The sequence below is a fragment of the Benincasa hispida genome, chromosome 11 (genome assembly GCF_009727055.1).
Source record: "Benincasa hispida cultivar B227 chromosome 11, ASM972705v1, whole genome shotgun sequence".
Classification (NCBI taxonomy): Eukaryota; Viridiplantae; Streptophyta; class Magnoliopsida; order Cucurbitales; family Cucurbitaceae; genus Benincasa; species Benincasa hispida.
This window is the reverse complement of record NC_052359.1, coordinates 46,972,040-46,986,702: the sequence shown is the minus strand read 5'-3', so window position 1 is coordinate 46,986,702 and position 14,663 is coordinate 46,972,040. Positions and strand designations below refer to the sequence as shown.

Sequence of the window (14,663 nt, the reverse complement as noted above, 5' to 3'; positions counted from 1 at the left end):
GGGCAAGTGGGAGATGTGTAATGAGTATAAGGATGCCCTAGTCTATTGTATTTGTATATTTAGTTTCCATGTAATGTGCTTAAACATTTGACATTTTCAGCTTTGGATTATTTATTTTATATACATTCCATTAACTAGAGTTTTAGCTCAAGTGGGAGTACGTTGGGTTTTATGTCCAAAAACACTGGGCCAAATTACCAATCAATAGTACCACTTATTCCTCTAATGAACAATAAGTCATAGTCCCACTATGACCAAGTCCTCTCGAGCCAATAGAAGGTGTGGCCAGTGTACTTACGAGCAATTTGTGAAGGGTCATCGTACTATTGATTGGTTATATCCAATGGACACTAAAATATATCTGTAATACGAAGAGCGCAACTGTCGATCTTTAGTAGAGTGTCCGACAGTTACCGGATGGTGGATAATGTAATTAAAGAGTTTAATTATTTATTCACGTACCGTTGGAGCTTCAAGCTAGTGGTCCATATGGTCTTCTTTCTAGCTCAAAAGGATTATGTTGAGAATAAGTTTTTGGGTTAATTTGAATTGTTCAAATTAATAAGAGGAAATTTAATTGTATATGATATAATTACATTAATTCAATTATATATGATATAATTGATATAATGTATTTGATACATTAATTGGAGAAATAAATATTTGAAAGAGATTCAAATAGTTGCTAAATTTAATATAAATATGATTTATATTAAATGTCATAAAATAGAGAAAAAAACTATAGCTTATATTGTATGGGATACAATATTAAAACTATAGGTTATATGTTATATTTGATATAACATATAATTTAATATAAATATAATATGATAAGTTAGTTATCATATTTATTTATATTATTTTATTATTTTGAATAATAACTTCCCTCTTTTCTCTCCAACCACCTTAGTGGATGGTTATTGTTTTTGTGGCAAGAGGAAGAAAAGAAAACCAAATTGGTTTTCTTTTCTTCCTCTAGGAAACGGCTCTACGATTGACATTTTGCTAAATGATTGAGAATTGCAGAAATGTTCTATATGCTCCTCAATCTTCTTCCTCCACGCTCAAACTATCCCTCCTAACCAAAATAGTCAGAGTCCACCACTCCTGGGTTCTCACCCCGAGAATACCAAAGGCTCGTTGTGGTAGTGTCCTCCTTGTTTGGTACAAGAAAATCCTGAATAAGGTCTTCAAAAGTTGTTGTTTCTGTTCGAGGCTCGTGACTGTTCTAGGGAGTTTTACGAGAAGAAAGGTTCTTCAAGGATAATGTATCTTGAACCCTTTATTTCTTGTAAAAGCATGCTGTAATTTAACTTTAAATGCATATCTATTGTATGTTTACTGTAAATTATGTTTTCAATGATTAATGGAATTTGGATGATCCGCTTCTGTCGAAGGATCTCTTCAATACAAGTTCCTTCAAGAATAATTATACTACTAGTGAATTGAATGATGACATGGATACGATAGGAATTGCAAGTGCTAAATGAAGTCATGCGAGTTGAGGATGAATTAAACATCAATGACTAGATAGGGTTGAGAGAGATCCACTAACATTTTCCTAATGATGCATAAGTCATGCGTTCATGCGATAAACTCTTAAAGTAATAACTTCACCTCTCGGTGTTTTGAGCCATAGTGTCCTATCTTTAGGATGATGCAATGAGTTTTGGTTGTGATAGGTTAACTTTATCTCTAAAGTTACTTATATCCTTGTTTAACAAATTCCGTAATCTCTTACTTTCTCAAGTAGTAGATTGTTTCTTACTCAGATCAATCTGTCGATTTGATCTCAGCAAACCTTTTTATATGCATTAAACAAGATGAATACCCACTTGAGCACAATTTAGTAAAAATGTTAGTTTATCTTTCTCAACCCATGAGGAATTTAGTTACTCATGCTTGTGAAAGTAGACATGGATGGATAGAATATGGAAGTAATTGCATTCATATTAGGAAAATAAGAGCTTGTTCAATCTCAAAAAACTTAATACAAATGAGGAAAGCTCGAAAAGGTGGTGGTTATGGCGGATTTAGGGCAGAAGCTTGCTAGAGTTTCAACCTCTATCGATGGTGAAAATCTCTATATCTGGTCGATTATTCGAAGGGTTATTTATAGGCATTGAGAAGAAGGTTCCTCACTTCTTTCTAATGATTATGTTGACACCTCGCATTAAATTTCATGTCCTGCTACGCCACTTGCTTCGTGTCAGAGATCCATTGGCTCTGCTAAGAACGTCACACATCAGCTACCAACTTGTTTTGTTGATTTGACTTCCATCACCCATGCGTTTTTCATTTTCTATTCGTCCTATTTCAGCTCATCGTGTGGTGCTATGCATTGTAAAGTTGGTCGTCGGGTATTCTTTCTATGCGATCATGGCTTCCAGCTTATTTCTTTGGTTGACTTTTCTCCTCATTTCATTTGAATCTTGCATCCAAAAGTGACAAATACACTTTCAAGGATTATTAGTCTTGTATGCATATGATCGCAAGATATGATTATTTGTATGAATTCTTAGTCAAGTTAATGTGTTTTCCTCTAAATTTTTCTAATTGTTCTCAATAAAAAGGCAAAATAACTTGTATTTCTACAAGTTATTATATTCCCAAATTTAAAACAATGTTTATCCTCAAGCATATATTTAAAGTTTTAGTATATTCCTCAACTCACTTCGACACATTAACTAGATCTCTCAAAGTGCTTCATAATTCAAGATTTATTCGGCTTGTATCCTTCCTCCAACTTTATTTCTTATGAAAACATTTCTAGATCTTAAATGCAACAAGCTTATTCTTCATAGTTTCATTACTCATTTCCGACGCTTTCTTATATTTCTTTTCAGAAATGAGCTTATGGTTCAAAGTTTTGCAAAAATTTCTCTATTACTCCTTATATTATTAAGTAGTTATGCATTGATCCAGACATCCCACCTTCGTTTTGGCTTACCCCCACGGGTATCATGCGGACATCCAACTATGAGCAAGAGTCTTTTTCAAACTCAACTCTTGCCTTAGGAATTTTTTTTTCTGTATTGACCATGATTTCCACCTTCATTTTAGCTTGCCCCCACGGTCGTAATGTGGACATCTAACTACGAGCAGGTTTTAATCTCAATGTCACTTTTAAAAATATTATATATACATACATACATATAAACACACATACACACACATATATATGGAAGTGAAAAATTAAATGAGCAAGGAGATTTTCAAAAAATTATGAACGCACTTAGCTCAAATCTCTCCTACTCTCAAATTTAGAAGACAACAAGGTTTTCATTGCTAAAATCGAATTATGCAATAGCCCTTGAAAAATTTTACAAAAGAGGTTTGAGGTAAAACTTGCACGCATACTAATTTCAAGAAATTTTTCCTAAGGTTTAAGTAGTAGAGACTTATCATAACATATCTAGGTAGATTAGCACAAGTATCATCATTGAGGTCATACGAAAGAACGCATCAAAGAAAGGAGAAATACTAAAAGAGTATAATATAAACAAGAAACTAGCGAAAGGAAAGGATACAAGAAAAATGGATTGAACAAAATAATTCGTTCAATGCAATTAACTAATATGAAATGATTACTGCGTACAAGAAATTGAATGAAATATAAAACTTGAAGACACCCCCAAATTTAATTTATGCCTGCATTGTTGTTGCCATTTGGCTGCGGAGGAAAATTTTCTTCCACTAGAAACTGTACGGGCTATTGGAGATGCGGTAGGATAATAGGTCTTATCAAGAGTTGAGCAAGAACTTCTTGAATGTATTAAAGTTTGAAGCAAAACTGCTCATGTTTCCTTAACGTCTGATGTCGAATGAAGTTCCTCATTAAGATCTGTTGGCATTGAGTTTGTTGTGATTGGTGTTGAACAAACTCTCGCAGCTTGACTTGTTGTTGCACGAGCTCTTGTTGTTTTTCCACAAAAGTGTGACTTGTTTGTGCAAAAAATCTTCAAGACTCCCTAAGATTGGTTCTCGAAGGTCGTCATGCAAAAACTTGCACAAGTCATCAAAGTCCACATCAACTGATTCTTCTTCGGGTGTAGGAGAAATGTTGCATTGAGTTCCTTCTTCAACACCTGGTGGATGCTTACTAACCTCGCCAATGCCTAATCCCTTATCAATTTCTCTTGAGTTGAAGAAATGATCTCAACTTTAGATTCAGTGTGGCACGATGAAGGAGTCTGCAGCCTGGGCTGCAGCGAGGGGGATTTCTCTTCTTCATGTTCTTTTTCAGTCAGATCGAGGCAGAAGAAGGGCGATCTGTCTTTATCCTCAGCCCGAGGTGGTGTGATCAAGTTCCTTTCTTCAACATGTGAAGAAGGTGCACTGAGTAATTTTTCTTCAATGTTTGGCGCGATTTGTTCAAATAACTTTTTCACCAACCTTCTTCTCTAAGGTTGGGGAGGTTGCGTTGGAGGTGTTGTTTGCGACTAAGAAGGCTGCTTCTTAGTCTTTTCTTGCTTAACTGCTTCAGGTTGAAGAGGTGAATTCTTCAACAGTCGTCGGAGACTGTTGTTTGTGATGACTCCCCTAACAGGCACCTCTTCTTCATTTCAAAAACCCCTTGGGCAGCGCATAGCTTTGTTACAAGAAAGGGGAAGAATAGTTGCCCCCTAGGTTTAAAAATATAGCCTGTATTTGGGTTGCGATGATGCATCCGACATCCATGGGGATGCATCGCATGATGTAATAAATCGCCATTACTCGATACCTTAATATGGAGCTGTCATGCATGGTTGGGAATAGCTTTTTTTTGACAAAGTAAAACCACACATTTGCCTCCAGAGTTAGGCTATATGACGATAGTGTCTTGATCTCCTTAGCAGAGGTGATCCACTTCGACCTTGGGTTCGCCAAAACTCTTAATGCATCTTTCATCTCCTTACGTGTTGGCTCTTCAATTATTCTATTCTCTTCAGCTTCAAGGTTAGTTTGTAAGTTGAATAATGCATTTATCCTCCTTGCGCCTAAACCAACTTTCCCATTGCCTATCTGAGGGATGTATTTGCTGGGATGAGGGGTCCCTTCAAAGAATGCATGGACCATACTTGGTTTGAGATTTTGAGGTCCCTTGAAAAAGTCTCGCCACCTCATGTTGCTGATGAAATTCATTATGAATGCGGATAGTGGTGTGGCCTCAGGGAAAAACTTCATCTCCAATAGCAATGATGATTGCTTTTTGGGCACTTTCTCTACCTCAACATCTAGTTTGTCTTTTCCTTTTTCTTTTCTATTTTCTTCAGGGCCAATAGAAGCATTACTCCCTTCTCCCTTTTCTTGCCTCTTTCTCGGCATATCCTTTCTATTCAGTGACTGACTTTCACTTTTCTTAGGCTGCATTTTCCTTCTTGCAACCTCTTTCTTCTTTTCCTCGTCTACTGCCATCTTTCTCTTTTCCTTTCCGATGTCCTTAATATTTTTGGTGATGCACTGAGTTTTCTCCTCTTTCCTCTTTTTCTCCGTATCACATTTTTCTCTCATTTCCTTCTCAAATTCTATCGCGACTCTATCTGTGCTATCCATTTCCTTAGATTCAATGGGCCTATTTCTTGTTGCTTCGCTGGCTTCTTCAATTTCCTCATCGCGGACTTCTTTTTGAAACTCGATTGCTATAATAAGACTTTGTGCTTTCTTCTTCAAGTCCTGGAAGTTTTCTTTTATTTTTTTTTATCTTTCAGCCAATTGGGCCACCAACCGCTCCCCAGAGGACATAGGGAGAATCATTTTTTCTTCTTCTTGTGTTTTTGAGGTGTGCCTCATCTCCCTTGTTTTGGTATTCTTTCGTCGCAAGGGCATCACCTCTTTTTTCTCTTCTATTTCTTCAAGATTAACCGTAGATGTGGTTGCCTTGTCTCTCCTCTCTTATTCTAAATCCTTTTGCTCAGGCCTTATGACCATTTTCTTTTCTTCGGCATTCTTCTTATTTATCGTGTGCTTCTTTTCAAATGCAACAAACAACTTCATTACGAGCCCATCCTTAGCACTAACGGCTTTCCATGTGTTATGCCAACGCTTTAGGGCCACTCGCCGTAGGGATAGACTCTTGCGACAAACCTCATTTCTTTGCCAGCCGACTCCTTGCTTGGCTAGTTAACCATTCCCTCATCGTCTAAACTTTCTAAAGGTCGCATTGTCTCAAAAAATTTCCGGAAGACTTCTCGCTTGTTTCTCTTCGTCTCGCTAGCGCCAACCAGGTCAATGGTGCATGATTGCATTGGATGCATTCCCAACTCAGAACTGTTAAGACGAGCCTTCTCCTCGACCGGTCCTACGATGGCCTCTCTAACTTGGGTTTCCCTTCTTGAAGATGATCTTGAAAGGTCTAGTCCTTGAGGGAAAAATATGGCCAACTAAGTCACAGAGTTAAGAGAGAAGGCGAGTTGAGAGAACGAACGGGTGCTAGACGAGGGGGTATGAAGATGGACGGTTGGAATTTCTTCTAGTCGGAGTGTATTTGTTGGAATAATTACTTTGTATTGCCAATGAAGGGCCTGGGGATTGGATGAAGAAGCTGCTAGTTTAGAGGATGAGGGCACGACAGCGACCTTGGAAATGGTCTTATGGGTGTCCATGAGTTACAAAGGCAAATGACATGTTTTCCCAAAAACCAACGTATAGGGAGACATCCCTATAGGCATCTTACATGTGGTGTAGTAAGCCCAAAGTACTTTATCAAGCTTCTACACCCAGTCTCTTCGAGTGATATTGATGACTTTTTCTAGAATGGACTTGATTTCGCGACTGGAAATTTCTGCTTGACCATTTGTCTGTGGGTAGTATGATGTTGTTATCCTGTGATACACACCATATTTAATCAATAATTTGCTAATGATGCGATTTATGAAATACATATCTTCATTGCTGATGATCGCCCGAAAGGTGCCAAAGCATGTGAAGATATGTTTTTAAAGAAATTTAGATACTGTCATCGCATCATTTGTGGCACATGAAATGACATCAACCCATTTGGATACATAATCGACAACCACCAAAATGTAATTGTGGCCGTTTGCTAGCATATGAACCAAAGCGGCTCCCATCGGATAATCACTAGTGTCACACATCAACTCAAAGGGGAGTGACCAACCTGGTGTGATCAACACAGGTGTCATGACCAATGCTTGTAAACAATTTCCGTAAAAAAAACAAAAAATCTGCAAAACATACTTATCGGTCACGTGATCTTCGAGAAATCTTTAACAAATTTGCAATAAAGGCCAACATGACCAAGGAAACTTTAGGTTTTTACATTCGTTGGGGGAGGTAATCTTTCAACAGCTTCGATCTTAGCAAACCAGAGAAAAGCTAGGCTAAACTTCCAATCCACATCGGCAAGTTGAGGTTTTCTCTACTAGGAGTCAACAAATGAGGAATACGCACACTACAAATGGACTCAAGGGCAGCCTCTAAGGATAAGACATTGTATTCTGTCTATGTAACTATTAGATTGAGGAAACAAAATCTATTTCATCGTGCTCTCCTATATCTTCTCTAGCTTCATGTCTATCATTTACATCTCTTGAGAGGATAAGGCATAAAGGAATCCCGACTAGAAAAAAGATGGCAAGAGGCTCTTCCCTTCCTCTAGACATAAGTGGAAGCATTCTAAGACCCCTCAAGAGCAAGATGTTGACCGGGATGGAGCTACGAGTTTTCTGAACACAAGCATAGTAGAAAATTGAGTGTGTTTTCTAAATGTTAGTTTCTACTTACCCTACTTATATCCCAACTCTAAAGGCAACTAGAGGCTCCATAATAGAAATTGAGTACATTTGATTGATTCAATAGAGTGAGCAAATTTTTTAAAAAAATAATAATAAACAAATAAATAAATAAATTTACTATTGTGGTTTGATCAAACTTCATACAGGATCCTCATGTTTGATAAAATCTTTCTAAATAAATATTATGATAGGATCTATTTGGGAATATTACCAAACAAACAGTTAGTTATTGCTCAGTATTTAATTTTGAAAATAAACTATCTTGAAAAAATTGAGGTGACACTTAAATAATTTCCTTAGATTTTTTCGAAATTCTTGGAAGAAAAATTTGATGTAGGAGCATTTTTAAACTCTTTTTAAAATAATTTTAGACTTATTTTCCCATCATTTAAGGGCGTTTTTGTAAATTCGAAAATTACAATGTGAGTTTGAATTTTGTTATATATCGTGAATGTGAGTTTATTACTGTGTCCTCAGAGGTCATCATTTGGGCATTTTTCCTTGGGATTTTCTTAATTATTTTCCGTAAAAATAAAGGTTTCCAAGGACAGAGATAACCTAGCCAAATTTCACACAATAATAATAATCTACCATCAACTATAATCATCGTTTAACATAAGAGAGAATATTTTAAGACAAATATCGATATATTAATATTCACTGGTTTTAAACCTCCAAGAACGGTACTAGTTTTAAAAAGCTAATTGCATCAGGCTTAGCTGCGAAAAAGAAACAAATCCCTAAAAAAATCTAAAAAACAATAACCTCCCACAGCGATCTCCAGCCAAATGAAGAACCATCGGAGAACGGCGGCTCCGCCACACTTATACAGTACAACGAAACAACGGCAGATTAAATGATAACTTACGTTAAAATGCAAGATTCGACTTTATGCAAAGCGAAACGAAAGGCCCATAAACATATCTAAAGAAACTTTAAATAGTGTAAACATCGAAATGTTTGAAAAGAGAAAAATGGCTCAGAGAGTTGCTGAATCTGCTCAAAGAAGAACGATCTTATTCAGAACGCACTTCTCATACAAGAGGTGTCAGAAATTTAGAGCAATAATCATCCTCGCCGTAATAACAGAAATGAAAATGGAACAAGAAATATTAAAGTGAAAGAGATGGCCGGCGGCTGCGACAGGAAAGGGAATTCGCCGGAGAGCTGTGGCTCTGAAAATTAGGGTTTGGAAACGAGGTTGTCTCGGGGTATTTTATAGCTTAATACTTGGGCCTTTTCACTCGGGGCTCGGTGTGGGCCGTTGTTAAAAGGCCCATTGAATTTGGGCTGGTGATGGCCCAAACTAATGGTATTAATGGTTGGAAAATGGTGTGTATATGCAAGATTTTATTTTTTTTATTTTTTTTTTTAAAATGGTACAGAATAGCAAAAAAGTAAATACCAATTTTGAATTTTGGCCAGTTTTTACATTTCTGATTTATAGCCATTTGGTTATGTTGACGGCCTTGGCTTCAAATATATGTATAGCAAAAACCTAGTGACCATTATTAAAGTTATCCATCTTTTTAAGATATATAATCTTTTTTTAGTATTAAGGTTTACAAATTGATCCAGGATGTTTATGCATATTAATTTATGAAATTTCTAAATCAATGGTGAATATAATGAAAGATGAATTGGAGATTTGATGAGAATTAGTATTTCTATAGAAGAGTCGGGACTGAGTCAGCCACATGAGAGGTACTTCTAATGTAGTGTTGATAAATCTAATGTAAATTGTAAAGAATGTAGCGATGAGGAGAATTGATAGTTTAGATTTTAACCAAGTTGTTTCCGGAATTTCCTATTCCCACTAAAAACTTAGGTTTTTAATACAAAGTATTTGTATAGCTGTTACTAATAGTCATACATGGTATTTTGCATTTGCATGGCTAAATTTTGATAAATTATTTTAGTTATTAAACGTATTTTTGGGATTTAAGTTATAGGTGTGCGATAAAATATGACTAAGGATTCTAGCTATTTGCATCGGTTAGACTAACGAAGATTTCGATTGTTTTTACTCTGTGTAACATATGTTGAAGTCTTAAAGTGATTTTTTAGTACATGGTATTTGCATCTGAATGCCTTCATCTAATAGTTATTTTGAAAAAGGGATTTGTTTATCCTTATTTCGTAGCTAAATTATGAAAACCAACCGAATAACATTTCTAGTTTTCCATCATTAATTTCTAATTATATTTGTTAAGATTTTGTAGCTTTTAAGTTATTTTTGTTTGTGTGATTATTTTAGATATTGTTTTATAAAATTAAATGAGATTGAATTTACTACTTCATTTAAATATTTTATTTATTTATTTACTCATATTTAAAATTCATATTCATGAGATTAAATCTCATTTTAGGTTGTTAGATATATATATATATATATATAGTTTGAAATACAACGTAATTGTAGGGATTTGGTGTAGGAGTATTATTGTCCATCATTAAATTGGATTTAGTTGATTAGCTATTTTCATAAACAAAAATTTGTTTGGTCATTTATCTAAAACACAATTTCATTTTGCCATTTGTCTAATCACCCTTTTTCTTTCTTTTACCCAAAAGAATTTAACTATAACATTAGTTTATGAACTTTCATATTTGTATCAAATACGTTGAATGTTCTAATAGGTTATATGCTTTTCATTTCTCATAAAAATTATCTCAACATAACATAACCTTATCGTTTTGTCATATAAAAAGTGTTTATCTCATTAATTTGAGCTAGGTTGAGTTAGTAAAAATTATAAACTAAGTATTTGGCCTTCAGTTATTGAGTGCAATAATTATACGTAGCCAATTATGAAATAGATGTAAAGTTTTTATATTGACATCTCAACTAACAGTTGAAAATTTGGGGAAAACATGTGTGACTTCATTAGGTAACAAAAAAAAAAAAAAAAAAACTACATTAAATATTCCTAGCACAATAACTCAACTTAAAGTAATACCTCAAACACAAACTTCCTGATTCAACTAAACTCAATTTTGTGCTCTGACCACAAATTTTCTAACTCCATAGACAAATATTACCAACACAATTCAACTCTACACGTTAAATGTCTCCATTTAAAACTTTAAAAAATAAATTTGATACAAATTAGGAAGGGAATCGAACATTTCAAAATCATAAAGAAGCTAACCCATATTTTAGTCTCATTACACCTTAGACTAAAGATGATAGTCGATTCGATTTTCTTAATTTTGGGACCAATCAAGAACCATATAAAACTAATTGATTTTATAAAATAAAGAACACACCGATTTCCGATAAAAGCCAAAACCAATGATTTACATTTTGATTGGATTAGTTCCATGCTGTATTGATTTTCGATTTTGTGCCCGATTGTGAACTTTCCCTTCCTTTATTATTATTATTTTTTTTTTTGAAAATTTCAAAATTTGTTTTGAATGGGTCATTTTAATTTAAATTTTGACCTATTTCTTTTCTTTTGGGGGTTATTATTGGGTATTTTTGTTTCTTTACTTTCAGACAATAATAATTGAGTCACTTTTATACAATAAACGTGCATACACCATAATAAATACTAACAATATATTATCCATCAAAATTTAAGGGTATATATATCATCAGTTCGGTTTGATTTTGCATAATATTTCGATAAGAAAAACCAAACTGAATGGATAATTTTTTGTTTCATTCAAATACAAACTAATATGTCCGATTTTACACTAACAACCAAACCAAACCAATGGATTGGTTTGAATTGCTTTTGTTTGTTGGTTTTTTGTTGTACTCCTAACTTATACTGTTATGACTTAATGACAAAGAAAAACAGTTTACGAGGATGTTTGGGTTGGGAAGTTTGAGTTTGTATATCACGTATCTGTATGTTGAGTGATAAATTAGAAACTTGTTTCTCATGAGATATATGCATAGTATAAAACATGGGTTTTCTTACGTCAGGCTTAACAAACTAGAAAACCACATAAGAAACAATGTTTTGAATACATAGGAAAAGTCTAGTCGCATAAACATACAAATCAAGTAGAATAGTTACGATTTATTTCGACAGAAACATATAACCATTCGCCAAAGTTTTGTTAAAAGTTATGGAAGTTTATGATACAATAAAGTTTCCTATCAACATCTTAAACAATGGCGCTTGTTCATGCTCCACATATCATCTCTCTGCATCGTATTGATCGATATCAAAGATTACTAGCACCCTTACAATATCGTTTGACCAAAGCAGAGTCGACAGTGAATCTGATTTTTCATCTCACATGTTACGAATATTTGCCTCTCTGTTTCTAATGTTGCTCCTATATCTAAGCATTGGATCCTTGTTTCGGGAGCATCATTTCATAATCGTTACCCTCAAGACTCGTTTGTAACATTGCATCCTATTCCTGGCGTGCTAAGGATTGTATTGGTGATATTTATCGCATGATAACAACTCATACTATTATCCATAACCTGATGTTCATTCCATCATTTTGCTTCAATCTCACCTACATCAGGGGCCTTAACTACAAATTTACCTATTTTGGTTCAATCTGATGATGATTAAGTCACCTTCAAGACAGGTTTCCTTTTATGACAATTAGCAAAACTAAGATTCGGCATAGATTTCTGACTCAATGTTGGTGCCACTGCTTACACTACTTTTAATCTTGTTTTTTTCAATACTTCGCATGCTTGTCTTGGATACCCCTCGAATAATAATATTCCAATTCTACTAAGATAAATACTTCTTAGAACTCACAGTTTTACAACCTATAGAACAGATCATGTTCAAGTAAGGTCGTTACTAAGATAAATACTTCTGCACTTTGTTTAGTTTGTCCTTTCGCTAATTCTTCAATTCATTGTGACATTTGGGGCCATGCCAAACTTATACGAATATTGGTAATCATTACTTTTTTTTACCATTGTGCATGGCTCTTCTAACTGTTCCTCATTCATTCAAGTTGATTGAAACTTAGGGCTTCTATCAAACAATTTCATTTGGATAATGCATCAGAGTTGGTCATTTCCCAATCTAAAGGTGTTATTCATTGGCATTTGAGTGCTGGACGGCCTGAACAAAACTCTATGGTTGACAGCAAGCATTGGCATCTCCTTAATGTTGCTTGGTCTCTTTTGTTTGAGTACAGGGTACCTATGAAATTATAGGAAGAATGGGTACTACCTATTGCCGCTTTCTTGATAAATCTTATTCCTCTCATTTTATATGGTTTAGCCTTGATAAAATCAACAATTGAAAAGAAAATATTCCAACTTCAATTTCATCAGAATGCCTAAGCAAAGTTCATTTTGGCATTTTAACAAACACATTATGAGCAAGAAAAAACAACAGAACAGAGCAATCAAACACAGCTATAGCAGTGGAGAATTCAGTATACAAAAATTCAGGAGCAATAAGGCATTCATTAACAGAATATCAACTAAATTCTTGTTGGCATTTTAACAGACACATAATGAGCAAGAAAAAACAAGAGAACAGAGCATGCAAACACATATACAGCACTTGAGAATCGAGCACACAAAAATACAGGAACAATAAGGCATTCATTAACAGAATATCAACTAAATTCTTCATCAGTTAATGATAAATAAAAAATAACCCCATCTCTAATTCCACCAGAATGCCTACATTGTAAACCTTAAGAATTGAAGAAACTAACCAGCTAAATCAAACAATAGCAATCTTTGCACCAGCTTCTTCAAGCTGCTTCTTCGCATCTTCCGCCTCTTCCTTCGAAATTCCTTCTTTAAACTTCTTCGGCAAACCTTCAATCAATTCTTTCGCTTCCTTCAACGCCAAACTCGTCAAAGCCCTAACAGCCTTAATCACCGCAATCCTCGCATTACTCGGCACTTCCTCAATAACAACATCGAACTCCGTTTTCTCCTCGACAGCAGCGGCCGCATCGTCACCTCCGGCAGCAGCGCCGGGAGCGACGGCGACGACGGCAGGGGCGAAGGAGGCGGCAGAAACGCCGAGTTTCTCTTGGAGGTAATCAACAAGAGTTCGAGCCTCTTCCAGAGTCAATTGGGAGATGACATCGCCGATTTCTGAAACTTTCTCCGGCACCGCGACGGCGGAGATTGGGCGGTGATGAACGAGGCGAAGAGAGAGATTAGTGGAGGAGAATGAAAAGGGGAAATTGAGAGGAGTGGGTTTGAGGGAATGGGAGAAATTTGATGGGTATGAGGATAAAGAAGAAGACGGGGATCGGAGAGATGCAGTGGAGAGAGTTGAAGACATTTTTGTAGAGAGAAAGAAGAGACGAGAATTTGGAGAAGAAGAAGATAGGATAAAGTTGCAGAATTTGCAGTACAGTGAGCTAAAGAAATGAAAGGCTAATTTTGAATTCTCTTTTGGACGAAATTGCCCTTAGAACCTTTTGGTGAATAGTGTTTTCTGTAGGGGTATTTGTGGTATTACAAAATTGTCGGTTAACTAACATTAAAAAAAATAAAAAATAAAATTAATGGGGCATTCCGAGAATCGAACTCGGGACCTCTCGCACCCAAAGCGAGAATCATACCACTAGACCAAATGCCCTATTTATTGTAGGAAAAAATAATAATAAATATAATAGTTTAATTGATTAAATTGCTGGGCCAAGCAATTCGGCCCAAATTCGATTTCGGAGTGGACCCCTTGGGGCCCAAGTTTGAGACTCAAATATATTACCAAAACCGTAATTAACTAATTGAGGAATTAAAAGGAAAAAAAAAAACAAAAATAGAAAACACTGTGATTGTGAAAATTCTAAAATTGAAAAAACGAAAATCTAAAGTACAACAAAGATAGAGGATTTAACTTCTAACCTCAAAATAAGAAATATATCCCAATTACCATAGAGTTAGGCCCATTTTACTATAATGATAAATAAATACGATTGATTATGGATTAACGATCTATATTTGGTGACAAAGAATGT

At 35.2% G+C, this 14,663-nt stretch overlaps 1 protein-coding gene and 2 non-coding genes across 3 annotated transcripts; all 3 read right to left on the bottom strand.

The window, feature by feature from the left end:
- Positions 1 to 8,712: 8,712 nt before the first annotated feature.
- Positions 8,713 to 8,815, bottom strand: LOC120092274. The gene has a single exon (XR_005485984.1). It is a non-coding gene; the product is annotated as a small nucleolar RNA snoR1 (small nucleolar RNA).
- A 4,305-nt stretch (positions 8,816 to 13,120) lies between these two features.
- Positions 13,121 to 14,056, bottom strand: LOC120089872 (50S ribosomal protein L12, chloroplastic-like). Its single transcript, XM_039047294.1, has one exon. It carries the CDS (start codon positions 13,979 to 13,981, stop codon positions 13,406 to 13,408), a length of 576 nt encoding a protein of 191 aa, XP_038903222.1. The 5' UTR covers positions 13,982 to 14,056; the 3' UTR covers positions 13,121 to 13,405.
- A 153-nt stretch (positions 14,057 to 14,209) lies between these two features.
- On the bottom strand, positions 14,210 to 14,281 carry TRNAP-UGG. The gene has a single exon. It is a non-coding gene; the product is annotated as a tRNA-Pro (tRNA).
- Between the last annotated feature and the right edge of the window lie 382 nt (positions 14,282 to 14,663).

Bases quoted from the DNA above. Each gene is read 5' to 3' on its own strand.
- LOC120089872 (XM_039047294.1), bottom strand. From the start codon at position 13,981: ATGTCTTCAACTCTCTCCACTGCATCTCTCCGATCCCCGTCTTCTTCT.